Here is a 16,818-nt window from a genome sequence, read left to right as displayed (position 1 = left end):
TAGGAAAGAATACATGCAGACACATCTCATAAACACTTGCGCTTCCGCTCGACACGTGCCTGTATGCGGCGGCGGCTCGCTGGGGACAGACAAAATAAAAAACAAACACGAACACAGAATTGGCCCGGGCAGCGTCCCTGAGGACCCGGCTCATAATAAGCGACACGTCCTCTTCATCGCGTCGAAAATCAGCCCACACACACACACACACACACACACACACACACACACACACACACACACACACACACACACACACACACACACACACACACACACACACACACACACACACACACATGCACACACCTATAACTTGCACAGTGGAGTTTAGTATATAATATTGATACGCACCCAAATCTAACCACTCACAAATCATAACACCCACACTCAACCACCTCTCTCTCTCTCTCTCTCTCTCTCTCTCTCTCTCTCTCTCTCTCTCTCTCTCTCTCTCTCTCTCTCTCTCTCTCTCTCTCTCTCTCTCACCCACTCCACACACACATACCACACACTGAACCACTCCTAAACATGTGCATCACTTCGCGCTCAAAAATACACACACAAAAAAAAGTTTCCCACGAACTTCTCAGGCAGGGAGGAGGAGGAGGAGGAGGAGGAGGAGTCAGTCAGTCAGCAGAAGGCGGCGTATACTTGAACCCACCCTTCTCTCTCTCTCTCTCTCTCTCTCTCTCTCTCTCTCTCTCTCTCTCTCTCTCTCTCTCTCTCTCTCTCTCTCTTTCAGTGTAGCGAAGGCACAGAACAGGCGCGTGACCAGGGATCTGCATGTTGGCTTAAGTTGAGGCTACCGCCGCCGCCACCCCATACCTCACCTGCCTCCAGTGAACCTATATACGGGAGAAACAAAATGAGGAAGGCGAGGAATGAAGCAATAAATCATGAGGTGAAGGAGGAGGAGGATGAGAAGAAAGAGGAAGAGAAGGGGTTAGTTTGGAAGTTAAAATAGGGAAAAAGGGTAAGCAAAAAGGAGGAAGAGAAAGAGGGAGAGAGGGTAAAGTAAGAGGAAAAGAGGAAGAAAGATGTTTAAAAGAGGAAATGAGGGTAATGCAAGAGAAAGAGGAAAAGAAGAGCTAGTTTAGAAGATAAAATAGGGAAGGAGAATAAAGAAAGAAGAGAGAGAGAAAGAAAAATGGTGGCCTGGAAAAGGAGAGTTAAAAGAGAAAGAAAGAGTAATGTAAGGAGGGAAATAGGTAGAGAAGGGATAGTCTGAAGGGCTTAAAATTAAGATATAAAGAAGAAAATAAAGAAGAGAAGAAAAGCTGGTCTGGATAGGAAGGAAATCAAAAGAAGTTGAGAGAGAGATGAAGGAATGGATATAGGTAGAGAATAAAGGAAAAGAGAGAGAGAGAGAGAGAGAGAGAGAGAGAGAGAGAGAGAGAGAGAGAGAGAGAGAGAGAGAGAGAGAGAGAGAGTACGTATGTGTAGTGCTGTAATTCTCGGCTCATGGGATCGAGGGGCCCTAAATATTGTGTTTACATTAATTTATATACTCAAGCAAAATCGTGACTATCGGAGTATTTACGGCGGCGGTAAATATCGGCGCAGAGCACGTTCTTGTTTATGGGAGGGCTGGGCGGGGCGGGGCTGGGTCGGGTCGGGTCGGGTGGGGCGGGGCTAGAGGGAACGAGGGACGCAGGGGGAAGGAGGGAAGGAGAGAGAAAGGGAGGGTTAAGAATAAAGGATCACTAAACCAAATAAACGGAGATAAAACTTAAGGGCGATAAAAGCAAATTCTAAACACCATCAAGAAAATTATACCCCGTGCACTACGTACGTTAACTTATTACACACTTTATTGAAAAAAAAAAAGGTTTTAAGTCATTGACTTTAACGTGTTCTGTCTGTAACGGCAGGAGAAATAATAGGCTTTGTTCTGAAATAGTGGTGTGTGTGTGTGTGTGTGTGTGTGTGTGTGTGTGTGTGTGTGTGTGTGTGTGTGTGTGTGTGTGTGTGTGTGTGTGTGTGTGTGTGTGTGTGTGTGTGTGTGTGTGTGTGTGTGTGTGTGTGTGGGTGGGTGGGTGTGTGAAGTCGCCGCTGTAATGTCCCTGTTGGCTGAGTAAGAAGAAGAAGAAGAAGAAGAAGAAGAAGAAGAAGAAGAAGAAGAAGAAGAAGAAGAAGAAGAAGAAGAAGAAGAAGAGAGAGAGAGAGAGAGAGAGAGAGAGAGAGAGAGAGAGAGAGAGAGAGAGAGAGAGAGAGAGAGAGAGAGAGAGAGAGAGAGGAGAAAGCTGGATAGAAAATAATAGAGAGGAAGAAAGAGCAGAGTGAAGAGAGGAATGAGTTAGAATAGAGAGAAGAGTAAGAGAGAGGAGAGAGGAGAGAAGAGAGAAGAAAGAGCTGGAATAGAATAGAGAGGAAAGTGAGAAAGGGAGAGGGAGAAGGGAACGAATGGTCTCTCACCTCCCACTCCTCTTCCCCAGTCTGTCTCTCTCCTCCCTCCTTCGTTCCTCCTTCCACCTCTTGTGTCCCCCTCCACTTTCCGGTCACCTGCAGACGCCCTCGCGACACCTGGTTAGCGCCGCGTAGGGTCTCTCCCCTTTGTTTACTATTATATTTGCTTCCATGTATATGAAGTGGATGGGGCAGCACGAGGACGAGCAGCGGGGAAGGAGACGTGCAGTGCGGGTTTGTTAAGAGGAGGAAAACATAGAAGGAAGGAAGGATGGAAATAACTACTTCAATTACATGACCCTTCCCTCACAATACTACACACACACACACACACACACACACACACACACACACACATACGTACGTACACCTGCGTGCGGGGTCGGACATAACCAGGGTTGTCCGTCACGCCCCTCACACACCCGACCCTTAAATTTCACAAGTATACAACTCACAGCCAGACTCCCTCTTTCCCTCCCCTGTGCATCCCATACTTTCTTGCCCACCCGCCGCCACACACCCTCACACCCTCACACGCCCTCACTCTCCTGCCTCTGCCCTCCCGCGTCCTCCTCGTCCCTAGCAGGCAATACTGTAGGTCGCTGCCTGCCACCTTTATCTCGCGTTCGTGAATCACAATGCGCAGGGCTGGCCAGTGACGCCGCGCAGGACACACCACATCCTCCCCCGGCCTCTCCTCCGCGCCTCCACACTGACTCCGGGGCGGGTGGATAGATAGTTCATGCTGTTTTCCGTCGCTGTTGTCATTACCAGTGATACATTTTGGAGCCTGTCATCGAGTGCGGGGCCAGACTGTGCCCTCTGATCCCTCCTTCCAGCGACCCGACTCCGCGCCGCCCCGGGACGCCTCATGCAAGGATATTTCGTTAATCAGGTACACGAGGAAGTGCACGCGAGGAGATGTCTCGGACCCGGGTCAGTGGCCACGACCCGCACAGTGACGGGGGAATCACGGAGGCGAGAATAAAATGTGAGACTAATTATACGGACTTGAAACTCATCCATCGCAGGGAAACAACAAAGAAATGAAGATTCTGAGGCGAGTTGCGTTGTTGATGTTTTCCCTCCAGCCAAGAACACCGACGGCGGGTTTTACGATTACTATAATGCGGCAGCAGACCAGCGAACGTGGAGCGACTGGGTGAGGCGGGCAGAGGGACGCTTAGGAGGGTATAGAAGTGTTTTAACCCATCCAAGCTTGCCCTCGCCATCAATCTTGCTTTCAGTCCACGTAATATAGTCAGTGAAGTTTTTGACCGCCTCTCGACCCTCTGCAAATTGTCTCGTCTTCAAGGCCGGACCTCACCCACCCTCCTCTCCACACTGAAGAAAAAGAGAAGGAAAGAAAACGTGACTGCCTGCCCCGGAACGTCCTTATCTCGCCGAGTGCCGTGGCGCCGGACCGAGGGGCGGACTGGGGAAAAAAGAACTGAGGAAGAAAAAGAAGTGGATTGAGAATGAGGTGCCAGGAGTGACCGACTGTCAGGATCCCCTTTTCCTTCTCCCCTCTTTTCATTCTCCTTTTAGATTAAGAAGATAGAGAAGAAAAAGGAAGCTCTCGATTTGATCTAAAAATACAACAATGTGATTTAAAGAAGGAATTATGACGACTCAAATCAGAACAACTTAATTCTTTCTCCGACAGCCGCCAACACTCTTTCCCTGTCGCTTCCCCGTCAATGTTCTTTCCTTTGACTGGAGTGTCTTATGCTTAGTTCCTTCAAGAGTTTTGTCCCACTTCACTTTAGCTCCTCTTCCTTCACTGTCCAGCTCTGACAAGGAGAGGAAAGAAGAGGTGAGAGAGGGCGAGAAGGAGGAGGAGGAGGAGGAGGAGGAGGAGGAGGAGGAGGAGGAGGAGGAGGAGGAGGAGGAGGAGGAGGAGGAGGAGGAGTGTGTGTGTGTGTGTGTGTGTGTGTGTGTGTGTGTGTGTGTGTGTGTGTGTGTGTGTGAAAAGATGTGTGATGGAGGAAAGAAATGAATAATGCAACAACTTGGCCCCATAACTAACACTCGGACCTGAAGCACAGCGGCGGCATCCATCATGGGAGTAGAGGGAAGGCCAGCACGGACTCCCCACACACGCGACTAATGAAAATTCAGGCGCATCATTTACCATTCTCGAACCTAAAGACCTCATGCATGGAAGGGGGGTGGGGGGAATCAAAGACCAAAAAATAAGAAGGAAAATAGTAAAATAAAAATAAATCGATAAATACATAACAGTTTAATAGTTGTACATATTAAAAATTAGGAAATTGTACTCGAAAGAACAAGTAACCAAAATATTAATAAAAATAAAATTATAAGTAGATAAAATCAATAAATATAGGCAAATCAATATTTTTATCTTGTCTGACTAAATATTATACTACTACTACTACTATTACAACAACATCAACAACAACAACAACAACAACAACAACAACTACTACTACTACTACTACTACTACTACTACTACTACTACTACTACTACTACTACTACTACTACTACTACAACCAGCCTAATATTAATATCACCATCACTATTACTAATGATAGTATTAATGAGCTGAAAAATAGCCCCCCTCCCCACACCGCAATGTATGTACTAGTGTTCTCAACAATACCTCTTAAACTATGGCCAGCGTGGGGAGGAGGAGGAAGAGGGAGAGGAAGAGGAGGAGGAGGAGGAGGAGGAGGAGGAAGAGGAGGAAGAGGAAGAGGAAGAGGAGGAGGAGGAGGAGGAGGAGGAGGAGGAGGAGGAGGAGGGGGAGAGGAATAGGTGGGAAAAGTAAGCAATTCTTTCTCAGATCGACATTTCCTTTCCCATACCCTTTCCCTCTCTTCCCTTGCTTCTTTTTTTTTCTCCTCCTCCATCACTTCTATCTTTTCTATCTATTCTTCTTTCCTTTATGTCCTCCTCCTCCTCCTCCTCTTTCTTCTTCTATACCCTTTTTCATCACCAGTAACTCCTTAATCTTCTCGTACTTTCATCCCCTTTTTCTTCCTCTTCTTCTTTCTCCTACTCCTCCTCTCTTTTCCTCCACCTCATACATAATACCAGTGATTCCATTTACCATATTGAGTTCGCCCGCTGCCCGCCTCACTTGCTCACCCGCACAAAGAACAGGTTCATCGGACTAAAACCATCTCTCGCCCTCTGCCTTCCTCCCCATCACCCCTACTGCCCTCCACCACCACCACCACCAACGCCACCCTCGTATTTTTCCACCACCACCACCACCTTTACAATCACTACTTTTACTGGTACTACTACTACTGCTGCTGCTGCTGTTGCTGCTGCTGCTGCTTCTGCTGCTACTGCTGCTGCTGCTGCTGCTGCTGCTGCTGCTGCTGCTGCTGCTACTGCTGCTGCTGCTGCTGCTGCTGCTACTGATTCATGAACCCAGTAAACGTAAGATTTTATAATGTGCAATTAGATAAAATGGTATTTTTTTGTTAGTTATGTGATGAACAAACAGCTTATTGTATATTATGAAATAAGGCCTGATTAATAGACTAGTACTACTACTAACGATAATTACTACTACAATTACTATTACTACTACTACTACTACTCTTCCCTTAAGTGATATATCAAAGTACAACTATCAATGTTACATTGAGAGAGAGAGAGAGAGAGAGAGAGAGAGAGAGAGAGAGAGAGAGAGAGAGAGAGAGAGAGAGAGAGAGAGAGAGAGAGAGAGAGAGAGAGAGAGAGAGATACTCTAGAGTAATGATTTAAGTGTGTAAGAATAACTACCTTACAAACTAACTAATTTTTATCGTTTTCCTTTTTTTTTACTAATTTTCAAATGTAAGAAAACTATAAAACTAATTATGATGACAATCATGATTATGATGATGACTATGACGATGACAATGATACTACTACCACTACTTCTTCCACTACAAAATAATAATAATAATAATAATAATAATAATAATAATAATAATAATAATAATAATAAAAATATAACCATATGAACATTAATACTAGTAGTAGTAATAATGATAATGATTTATAGATGTGTGTGTGTGTGTGTGTGTGTGTGTGTGTGTGTGTGTGTGTGTGTGTGTGTGTGTGTGAATTTCAACACTTGATTCCACTTCGCACAGGAATAAATAATGGAATATTTAGATGACTTTGGCTAATATTTAAATTTCTCTCTCTCTCTCTCTCTCTCTCTCTCTCTCTCTCTCTCTCTCTCTCTCTCTCTCTCTCTCTCTCTCAAGCACACGTAGCACACACAGTACCAGCCCTAACACACTCCGTGAGGGCTCCACAGCGGTCACAGCACAGCAGTCGTGGTGAGGTGGCCGCACAGGAATAAATAATGGAATATTTAGATGACTTTGGCTAATATTTAAATTTCTCTCTCTCTCTCTCTCTCTCTCTCTCTCTCTCTCTCTCTCTCTCTCTCTCTCTCTCTCTCTCTCTCTCTCTCTCAAGCACACGTAGCACACACAGTACCAGCCCTAACACACTCCGTGAGGGCTCCACAGCGGTCACAGCACAGCAGTCGTGGTGAGGTGGCCGGGGCGGCGGCGGGTCATGAGCGGCTCGCCACCTGCCGCCGCCCATGCACGGCGCGATCTAAATCCATGAAAATCGTTACGGCGGCAGGCGGCGGCGCCCTTGTTAGTATTCCTGAGGATCGGAAATCCAAACTTTATTCTTCACTGAATACAAGTTTCACACGCCTACTTTCCTTACCTTTAAATAGTCATTGTCATCGACGCCAGTGTGAGGCGTGGCTTTCCTACAGCGGCGCTCATTGGTCCCCTGCTGACGAGGGCGTGCTGAGGGGCGTGGCCTGAGCAGTGAGGGGCGGGGCCAGGTCAGCTCGCTCCCCGCCGCCCACCAGGCCACATCCAGCCCCCAAGGGGAAGGGTGCTGGGAGAGTCATATTCCTGGTGAGGGTGAGCACTGCAGCACGCTGGCCAGACGGCAGCGCAGCGCCGGGGGTAGAGGGGGTGAGGAGGCAAGATGCAATGAGGGAGAGAGGGCAGAAGAGCGGTGAGGGGACCACGTCCCCGAGGGCGCGTCCTTCTTCCACAGTGGGCAGCGGGACACTGTCAGGCAGCCGCCAGTGCCGCCCCTCGGAGCCTCCTGCAGCGTGGTGCAGGAGGCATCTTCTGCAAGCACGCAGTCATGGCACAGCTGCCCACCACGCCAGTCCTCGCCTCCCGCCCGCCACGTCATGCCTTGTCGTGCACTCCCTATCTTCCCGCTCCCTGCCCGCACTCTACTCCCCGGTGACGGTCTCAAAAGTAGTCCAAGTACTTAGATTTTTTATTTCAAACTTTTTGTTGTTGAATTTATTGTGGTTGAGTCCTTCGCTGATCCACTTTTATTGCACCCACAAAATACAATCAGTATTTTCTTTAATAATAGTTTATCTTCTTTCACGTCCTCCAAAGACCTTAAGCCTCCGTGATTCTCTCCCGACAGAAACAATACCGTGGGAGCAGCAGCCTGACGACCCGCTGTGTCTTCTGCCGCCGTAGAGGAGACAAATACCACCACCACCATCACCACCACCATCACCACCACCACCACCACCACCACCACACTGCCTCGCCACCTTCACATCAGTATCTTCTAGGATACCAGCGCTGCATAACCACAATTCAAACCCACACCATTATCACCACTAAGCCACACCTTCATCTCACACCACACTGCCACGATCTCACCACTACCCAGCCATCATCACTACACCATCATCTCACTACAACCACCATATTTCCCTCCCGTCACCACCACCCTCACAACAACAAAAACAGGGACCGAACCTTACACTCTCACTCACTGCTTATTACACTGCCACCCACAGGTGAACAGGCGGCGAAGGATAGAAAAGCACACACAAACATCATCATCACGAACAATATCCTGAGGAGCCAAACGGAGCGCTTAAACGGACGTACCCTTCACTCCTCCTCCTCTTCCTCCTTAGCCTTACCTGTCTACCTACCTTTAGTGGAACCCTCACCCTCTTCCTCACCTTCCCTAACTCCTTCCCTCCTTACTTAACCTCCCTCAACCTTGGCAGCCAGAACTTTGGTGCTCCCTTCCTCTACCTTCGTCTCCCTCCTCCCCTTTCTTCTCCAGGGCGGCGGCAGGTCACTCGGGGGCACTCCAGCGCCGTCAGAAGTAATGGCCCTCCTTCCCTTCTTGCCTTTCACGGCCCTCAAACTAATGCCTCGCTGACAGAATTGCCTCCTCCTTGCCTCGCCTCGCTCCTCCTTATCTCCCGTTCATCGCCGAGTAATCGTCTTCACTATCAACACTCAATTTTCTTGCTATTTTTGCCTATCTGACTTTTCCCCCTGACTGACTGACTGACTGACTGACTGACCCTCTCTCTCTCTCTCTCTCTCTCTCTCTCTCTCTCTCTCTCTCTCTCTCTCTCTCTCTCTCTCTCTCTCTCTCTCTCTCTCTCTCAATGGCCTGAAGTAATCCGGCGGGACGAAGAAAGAATGCACACGTGGGGGAAACAAAGCCATTATCTGCCCTGGATTACACTGGGGTGTTAAGGTGCTATTTACAGATGGCGGAAGAGAGAGAGAGAGAGAGAGAGAGAGAGAGAGAGAGAGAGAGAGAGAGAGAGAGAGAGAGAGAGAGAGAGAGAGAGAGAGAGAGATTGATAGTAGCGGTGGTAGAAGAAGAAGAAGAAGAAGACGAAGACGAAGACGAAGACGAAGACGAAGACGAAGACGATGACGAAGACGAAGAAGAAGAAGAAGAAGAAGAAGAAGAAGAAGAAGAGCAACAACAACAACAACAACAACAACAACAACAACAACAACAACAACAACAACAACAACAACAAAGAACAAATAATTAAAATACTGAAGATAACAAATGATATACAGAGATCAAATGAGAGAGAGAGAGAGAGAGAGAGAGAGAGAGAGAGAGAGAGAGAGAGAGAGAGAGAGAGAGAGAGAGAGAGAGAGAGAAAAGAAAATGGGAGGCAAAAAAATGGTATACTCCCGTTAGTTCAGTTCTAAAATGCCACTGACGAAGCCGCTGCTAATTCCCTATCCATATCAACTTTCCTCGTCCTAATCAGCGAAGAAGTTTTTCACTCTCACTCTCTCTCTCTCTCTCTCTCTCTCTCTCTCTCTCTCTCTCTCTCTCTCTCTCTCTCTCTCTGTCATCGACCACGTAAAGTATTTCTTGATTCCTTTTAAACGTCCGTTCTTCTATATAGATTTAGTTTAGTTGTTCATTCTTTTCTTTTTCTGTTTCTTTTTTTCTTTCTTTTTTTATGATTTCTTTTTCTCTTTTATCTTTTCTTTATTTTATTTTTTCCTGAATGTTTTTCTTTCCTTCTTGGTGTCTTTCTTTCCTTCTGCCTTTGCTTTTTTCCTTGTCCTTGTTCTTTTCCCTTGTTGTTCTTGTTCTTGTTCTTTTGTTTCTTCTTTTTCCTTTTCCTTTTCTTATTCTTCTTCCTCTTCCTCCTCGTCTTCCTCCTCGTCCAACTCCACCTCATCCTCCTATTCTTTTTTTTCTTCTCTAACTTCATCTTCCTCTCATTAATGGACTCAGTGTAAGATCCAATAAAACCTTAAGAAAACCTTTTGTCTCATTCTTCAATAATTCCACAAATTAACGCTCGGGAGAAGCTAAAAGCGGGTCACAGATTCCCTCCTTCACTGCAGCAGACAGAGACCTCCAGCAGCACCACTATCACCACCATCACCACCACCACAGCACAGAGATGAAGGGGGAACATCACAGCGGTTACATAGAGGATATAACAGCATAAGAACATCACAGCATAGATATAAGACCATAATATAAGAGGTAGGACAGCATATCATTAACAACAAAAGAATTATTAACACATTATCAGTAGCTCGGCATTGGTAGTGACACAGCGATGGTCTTCTTTTATTAACATTTAGATTACCATAATAAATCGTATGGACGGACATGAAAAAAAGAAAAAACATGAATAAGAGGTTAATTTCATCCTTGCTAAGTTTCAGAAGTACGTTTTTATGAGACAGTAGTAAAAAAAATAAAACTTTTAAAAACTGTACTTGGTTATGGGAAAGACTGACCAGCAGGGAAAGGGTTAAAATCATTGACAACATAACACTAAAAACACAGCACTAACGACACAGATTATTATTAAGTATCATTATTACCAGCACAGAGTCATCAGTAACACAAGAGCATTAATAACAGCATAATTTAACACAGTATTAATAACACAGCAACATTAATAACACATCATTGGCAAAGCACCATTAGCAACACATCATGAGTAATACATCTGTAAAACAAAACCATTAATAACAAAACACCCTGAGCATCACAACATAATAAATTAATAACAACATTGAAAAAAAAAACAGGCCCAGAGAGAGAGAGAGAGAGAGAGAGAGAGAGAGAGAGAGAGAGAGAGAGAGAGAGAGAATGGGGGGACGTCCTTCTGCGTCAAGCTGTAAACTGCAATTCCACCAGAGCACATTTTTAGTGGCGCGAAAATTGCTCTACAGAGAGTTAGTTAGTTGTCTGTGAGGCGACGGTGGGCGAGGTATCAAGCGGGAGGCCTCATGGATGGTACAGGGAGGAAGGAGGAGGGACGAGGTAATAAGAGAGGAAAGGAGGGAGGAAGAAAAGGGAAAACAGGAGGAGGGAAGGTAGGAAGAAGGGAGAAAGAAAGGATATCAACGATCCTCTTGGAAAAAAAAATGTGAGGAAAAGGAAGAAATGATGAAGGAAGAGAGAGAGCGAGGAAGGAAGGAAGGAAGGAAGGAAGAAAGGGAGGATATAGCAGGGCTTCATGGAGAAAAAAAGATGAGAGGAAAAAAAGACGAAAAAGAAGGAAGAAAAGGAGGAAAGGAGGAAATAAGGGAGGAAATAAGGAAGGAAAGAAAAAAATGAGAATGGTACACAAAGACACGAGGCCACAGGAGTAGGAAACATGCCTCCTTACCACCTTTTACAGAACCCCACTCAAATCTCCCGACCTCTCTTCCCCCTTTTCCTTCTCATTACACCTCTTACTTTCCTCCATTGCTCCCCTTTCCTCCCTCTCAGGATCTAAAGTACTACCCTAGCAAATCCACTACTGCTAATCCTTGCAATACGTAACACTCGCTTGGCTACACACACACACACACACACACACACACACACACACACACACACACACACACACACACACACTCCCCCGCTACTCACAGCCACGTGTAAATATCACCAGAACCGCTTTTAGTGTCACTCTGATCTTTTTCTCTCCACTTTATTGACTCAGCAATTGCATCGTGACGCAAAAGGCACCGCACTGGATCACTCCGGGCTAGTAAAGAGTGTGGAGTCGATGTGTTTAGTGACAGTGTCGCGGTGATGAGGGGGCTGGCCACTCCATGTCTCTGGGAGTATTAGAGGTGCACGCGAGGTTTTTCTATGCTCCTGCCTCTCTTGGTAAGGTACTCTTCTGTTCCTTTTCCTCCTCCTGGTTGTTTTTTTTCCATGTGCAAGAGGGGATTTGGTCAGTGGCAATAAAAAGAATAAAGAAGAAAAACAAAGAAAAGAAAAGGTCCACTGAAAATGGCAATCCCAAAGGAGTTATCAAAAAAGAATATCCAAAATCACAAGAAGTGCCTCATTCAAAGTGACACATTCACTGGGGACGCCAAACCAAAAACACAGTTACGTATGAAAATCCAAAATTACGAGGATAAGTGTCTTGAAATTCGCAATGATACCTGCCACATGTTTGAGACCGCTGTGTTTAGCTTGTGTCTGCTTCGGTTTTAAATATAACTCCCTCCCGACTCTCCATATTTTCACACAGGTGCTCGCTGCTTCCGTAGTCTCAATACAGAAAAACAACCGTCCTCCCCACACCACGTTACACGAGTATTAGTGTCCGCCCGCCCATCATCCAGCCTCGTGAAATAGTTAAGCTCCGACTATTCTTTCGCTTCACTTCCTGGTAAACACTAGAATAAAATGCCAGTCTGTGTTTCATCTTTTCCCCCCTCCTCCTCGTCCTCCCTTTCCACACTCTCTCTCTCTTCCTCTCCCTCACTCTCATGACTCAAAGCTTCAAAGAATAGCATCAGAATATCATCACGTTGCAGAAAAGAGAGCTTTGGAATATTGCTTTTTCTTCCACCTTTCCCTTCCTCTTCTTCTTCTTCACCACAATCATTTGAGTATTATAAAGTGTTTTTCCTCAAGAGAGAGAGAGAGAGAGAGAGAGAGAGAGAGAGAGAGAGAGAGAGAGAGAGAGAGAGAGAGCTTGTGTCGCGTGGGGCAGGAGCAGGGAAGGTAGTAGGTAGGTAGGTGTAGGTAGGTAGGTTAATACTCTAGCCAGATTGTGTGTTTTGCATATAAATAACGCGAGGCATCTACTATTTTTTCATATCTTTTTCATCCACGAAATGAACACCGCTATTTCCTGGGTGAATATGTCATCAACATCAGGTTATTAGCACCCCTTTCCTCCTCATCATTACAGGGACGCAGCTCCTCCTCCTCCTCCTCCTCCTCCTCCTCCTCCTACTCTTACTTCTCATACTCCTGCTCCGCCACCTCCTCCTCCTCCTCCTCCTTCTCATATATCTGTCCGTCATCTTCCTCCTCCTACCTCTTACTCTTCCCTCTCCGTCTTTTTACCTCCTGCTCTTATTTTTTTTATGCTTCACCTTCCCTCCTTTCCTTTCTCTTATCTCTCATCCTCCTACTGTAGACTTCCTCTTCCCAGCAATAACCACCAACAACACTCTAAGGATCTACAAATCTGCTGCTGTTAGTGCTTTCGCTTCCTTTGTGTTCCCTTCTATTTTTTTCTGCTGGCTTTCCTCTTCCCAGTATTCATCGCAAACATCATTCTAAGGACCTACAGGCATGCTGTTGTTGCATCTTCCTTTGTGTTCTTCCTAAGCTTCTTCTTTCTTTTTCCTGGCTTATCTCTTTCGAGTATTCACCACCACCACCTTCACCACCACCACCACCATCAACGCCATCATAACGAAAAGTAACGAAGGCAAACGCACACGACGGGTGCAGGAGGCTTGGCAGATCATGCGGGGAATGGCAAAGACACACTTGATGCTGCTGCTGCCGTGCGAACCTAGTGTGTGTGGTCAAGGAAGGAAGGAGGAGGAGGAGGAGGAGGAGGAGGAGGAGGAGGAGGAGGAGGAGGAGGAGGAGGAGGAAGAGGAGGAGGGTACAGGTCAGAGAGGGAGGGCAAAACCGCAGTGATGTGAATTATGAGATGTTGGTGCCCTCCTCCTCCTCCTCCTCCTCCTCCTCCTCTTTTTCCTCCTCCTCCTTTTCCTCCACCTTCTCCTTCTCATTATCATTCTCCTCTTTCTCTTGCTTCCCCTTCTTCTCTTACAACAACAATAACAACAACAACAACAACTACTACTACTACTGCTACTACTACTACTACTACTACTACTATCCCTACCATTCTTACAACTACTAATTGAATTATCACTATTCTTGATTCTCTCTCTCTCTCTCTCTCTCTCTCTCTCTCTCTCTCTCTCTCTCTCTCTCTCTCTCTCTCTCTCTCTCTCTCCTCTTTCGGTCCATGTCCCATCTCCGCCCTGTTCCCTGCTGCTCGAGTCACTGCCCTCCGGCCCGTCCCTTACTCTCTGACCTCTGCCACAGACACACACACACACACACACACACACACACACACACACACACACACACACACACACACACACTATAAGAACAAGGTATAGTATGCATAGCTATGAATAGTTTATTACGTTAACTCCAGTATACATAGACTTATAAAAATGCAATTGTATGAAGTGAACAGAGCTTAGAAACTGTACAGGATATAAATGATAAAAAAAAAATAGTGCATAATATTATAGAAAACAGCAGATAACGTCATGCCTTTTATTGGTAAACTCTGGAATTTCTCTGCGTGTTTTCTTTTTTTTGTTCTCTCTCTCTCTCTCTCTCTCTCTAACTCCTCTCTCTCTCTCTCTCTCTCTCTCTCTCTCTCTCTCTCTCTCTCTCTCTCTCTCTCTCTCTCTCTCTCTCTCTGACATTAACCACTTCAAGAGAGAAATAACAAGATATTTCATACACTAAACTAGCCTTGATTTTGATCTCTCCTACTGTCTCGCCTTCTTATGGATGCTGCAGTTAACAGACTTATTTTTCCCTCATTCTTTCTGTCCAGAACCGACGCTGCTCTACTTGTATAAAAAAAAAAAAAAAAAAGGCCGGAGGAACAGATAATAAAAGAATGACCTAGCAAATTATGGAAAGCAAACTCTAAAATCCAGTAAGAAAAAGACTGAAAGAGAGAGAGAGAGAGAGAGAGAGAGAGAGAGAGAGAGAGAGAGAGAGAGAGAGAGAGAGAGAGAGAGAGAGAGAGAGAGAGAGAGAGAGAGAGAGTGTTAGTAAGAGAAACAGTCGAACATAAAAAGAGTTACGATATACAAATAATGAAGCAGAAAGACAAACAAACAGACAGACAGATAGACAAGATGCCAAAACCTTTTTTCGTCTCTTCCTCCTCTTCCTTCTCTTCTTCTTCTTCTTCTTCTTCTTCTTCTTCTTCTTCTTCTTCTTCTTCTTCTTCTTCTTCTTCTTCTTCTTCTTCTTCTTCCTCCTCCTCCTTCTCCTCCTCCTCCACCTCCTCTGACCTCCTCCTCTGACCGGTCTCACACAGTCTGACCACCAACCAAATTAAATTAAAAACAAAAGCCCCGTTGGTTGGGGTCACGGCACCCTGACCTTCCCTTTTCCTTCTCCTTCCCCTCCTCCAGACACAGGTGGTGATGGTTTTGGTGGTGGTGGTAGTGGTGTAGCGGTATGGAGACTCGGTGTAGTAGAGGTGGTGATGGTTATTATGTTTATGGTATTGTATTGTGGTGTAGAAAGATGATGATGTGGTGGTAATAATGGTACTTGGTGGTGTAGTAGTGTAGAAAGGTGTATGTGGTGTAATGGTGACTGGCTTCGATGTGGTGGTGGTTTCTCGTGACACCGTGGTGGGGACAGATGGTGTAATTGTGGATGATGATGATAAAGAGCAGGTTTAAGGCACTATCCATCCATTTCTCCTTCAAAATCATCATTGTGATAATGTGATAATGATGGTGTTGAAAGTGATACTTTCAGTGAACATGCTTTTGGCTTACAGTGACGGTTACGGTGACGATGGTGATAGTAAAGGACACAATAAACTCCATCTACACTTTCTAATCACTGTCTCGTCTCGCCCCTCAAAAAAAAATAAATAAATAAATAAAAATAATAATAAAAAATAAATAAAATAAAACAAATAACAAATAAATAAATAATAAATGAATAAATAAAATAAATAAATAAAATAAAAGTCCATATGATGACGCTAATGAATGTTCAGTATATACGAGAGAAAGAGAGAATTTTCCAGTTTCCAGTTTCCAGTCAGTCTTGTTCTTTATCATTTAGAAAAAGACAGGTATACAACAAAAGTGGTGGTTGTGGTGTTAGTCGCAGGAAGCCATGAAGCTGAATTTTGCCTCACCATACACACCATACTCAACCTAGTCCCATGTCCCTCCTCCCTTCAGTGGCGGCGACAGTGCCTGGGATGGTGAGGCGGACGCTGGAAAGCAATGCATGTACGTAGTCAGTCCCTCGCCTGTATCCTCACGCGCCCGTTAAATGCTCTTCCATTTAGCTTTGCCCGACGACCGCAAATGAATACCCGCGGCCTGATCCATCGCCCGTATGCCCGCCGCGTCGCAGATTGCCAGGGATAACAGGCATTAACTTCCCAATTTCCCGCAGCCGTGAGCGCGTGCATGGACAGGGGCGTGTGATGGTGGTGGTAGTGGTGGTGGTGGTGGTGGTAGTGGTGGTGGTGGTGGTGGTGGTGGTGGTAGCGCCGTTGAAACCATTGTGTGTGTACGTACGTGTATGTGTGGGGAGGCCAGGGGTTCAGTGGGTGGGCAGGTGGGTGGGATGGTGTGCGCTCTCTCTCTCTCTCTCTCTCTCTCTCTCTCTCTCTCTCTCTCTCTCTCTCTCTCTCTCTCTCTATTATTTCATTTAGCGATTACTTGTCCATTACCGGGCGATCAGCGGCGAGGCTCACCCGGAGAATATAAAAATAGATAAATGAATAAAAACCATGGAGTGGGCCGGCAGCACACGGACACTCGCCGCCACGCTGCAGGCAACGCTTGACTTTATTGAAGTGCAGTCAGTTTTCGGAAAAGTTAAAAGCAGGGAATGAAAACGAGATATATAGACTGCAACACGAGAATAACATTTCCCGAGCACCGATATGAAGAGACAAAACATTCTTGTCTCCTTGATATCTTTTGACATACGATTTTGTTATATACTGTGTTGGACAGTTGTATGCATTATAGGTAGTACTGATTTTACATTTCCTAAACAATAA

At 45.7% G+C, this 16,818-nt stretch overlaps 1 protein-coding gene across 1 annotated transcript; it reads left to right on the top strand.

The window, feature by feature from the left end:
- Positions 1 to 9,163: 9,163 nt before the first annotated feature.
- On the top strand, positions 9,164 to 14,317 carry LOC135106889 (myb-like protein H; the record flags this gene model as incomplete). Its single annotated transcript, XM_064016268.1, has 2 exons — positions 9,164 to 9,257; positions 13,523 to 14,317. Coding segments are annotated over 2 exons (450 nt in total), but the record flags the coding sequence as incomplete, so codon positions are not given.
- Between the last annotated feature and the right edge of the window lie 2,501 nt (positions 14,318 to 16,818).

This window comes from Scylla paramamosain, chromosome 2 (genome assembly GCF_035594125.1).
Source record: "Scylla paramamosain isolate STU-SP2022 chromosome 2, ASM3559412v1, whole genome shotgun sequence".
Classification (NCBI taxonomy): Eukaryota; Metazoa; Arthropoda; class Malacostraca; order Decapoda; family Portunidae; genus Scylla; species Scylla paramamosain.
This window is presented reverse-complemented; position numbering and strand designations above follow the sequence as displayed.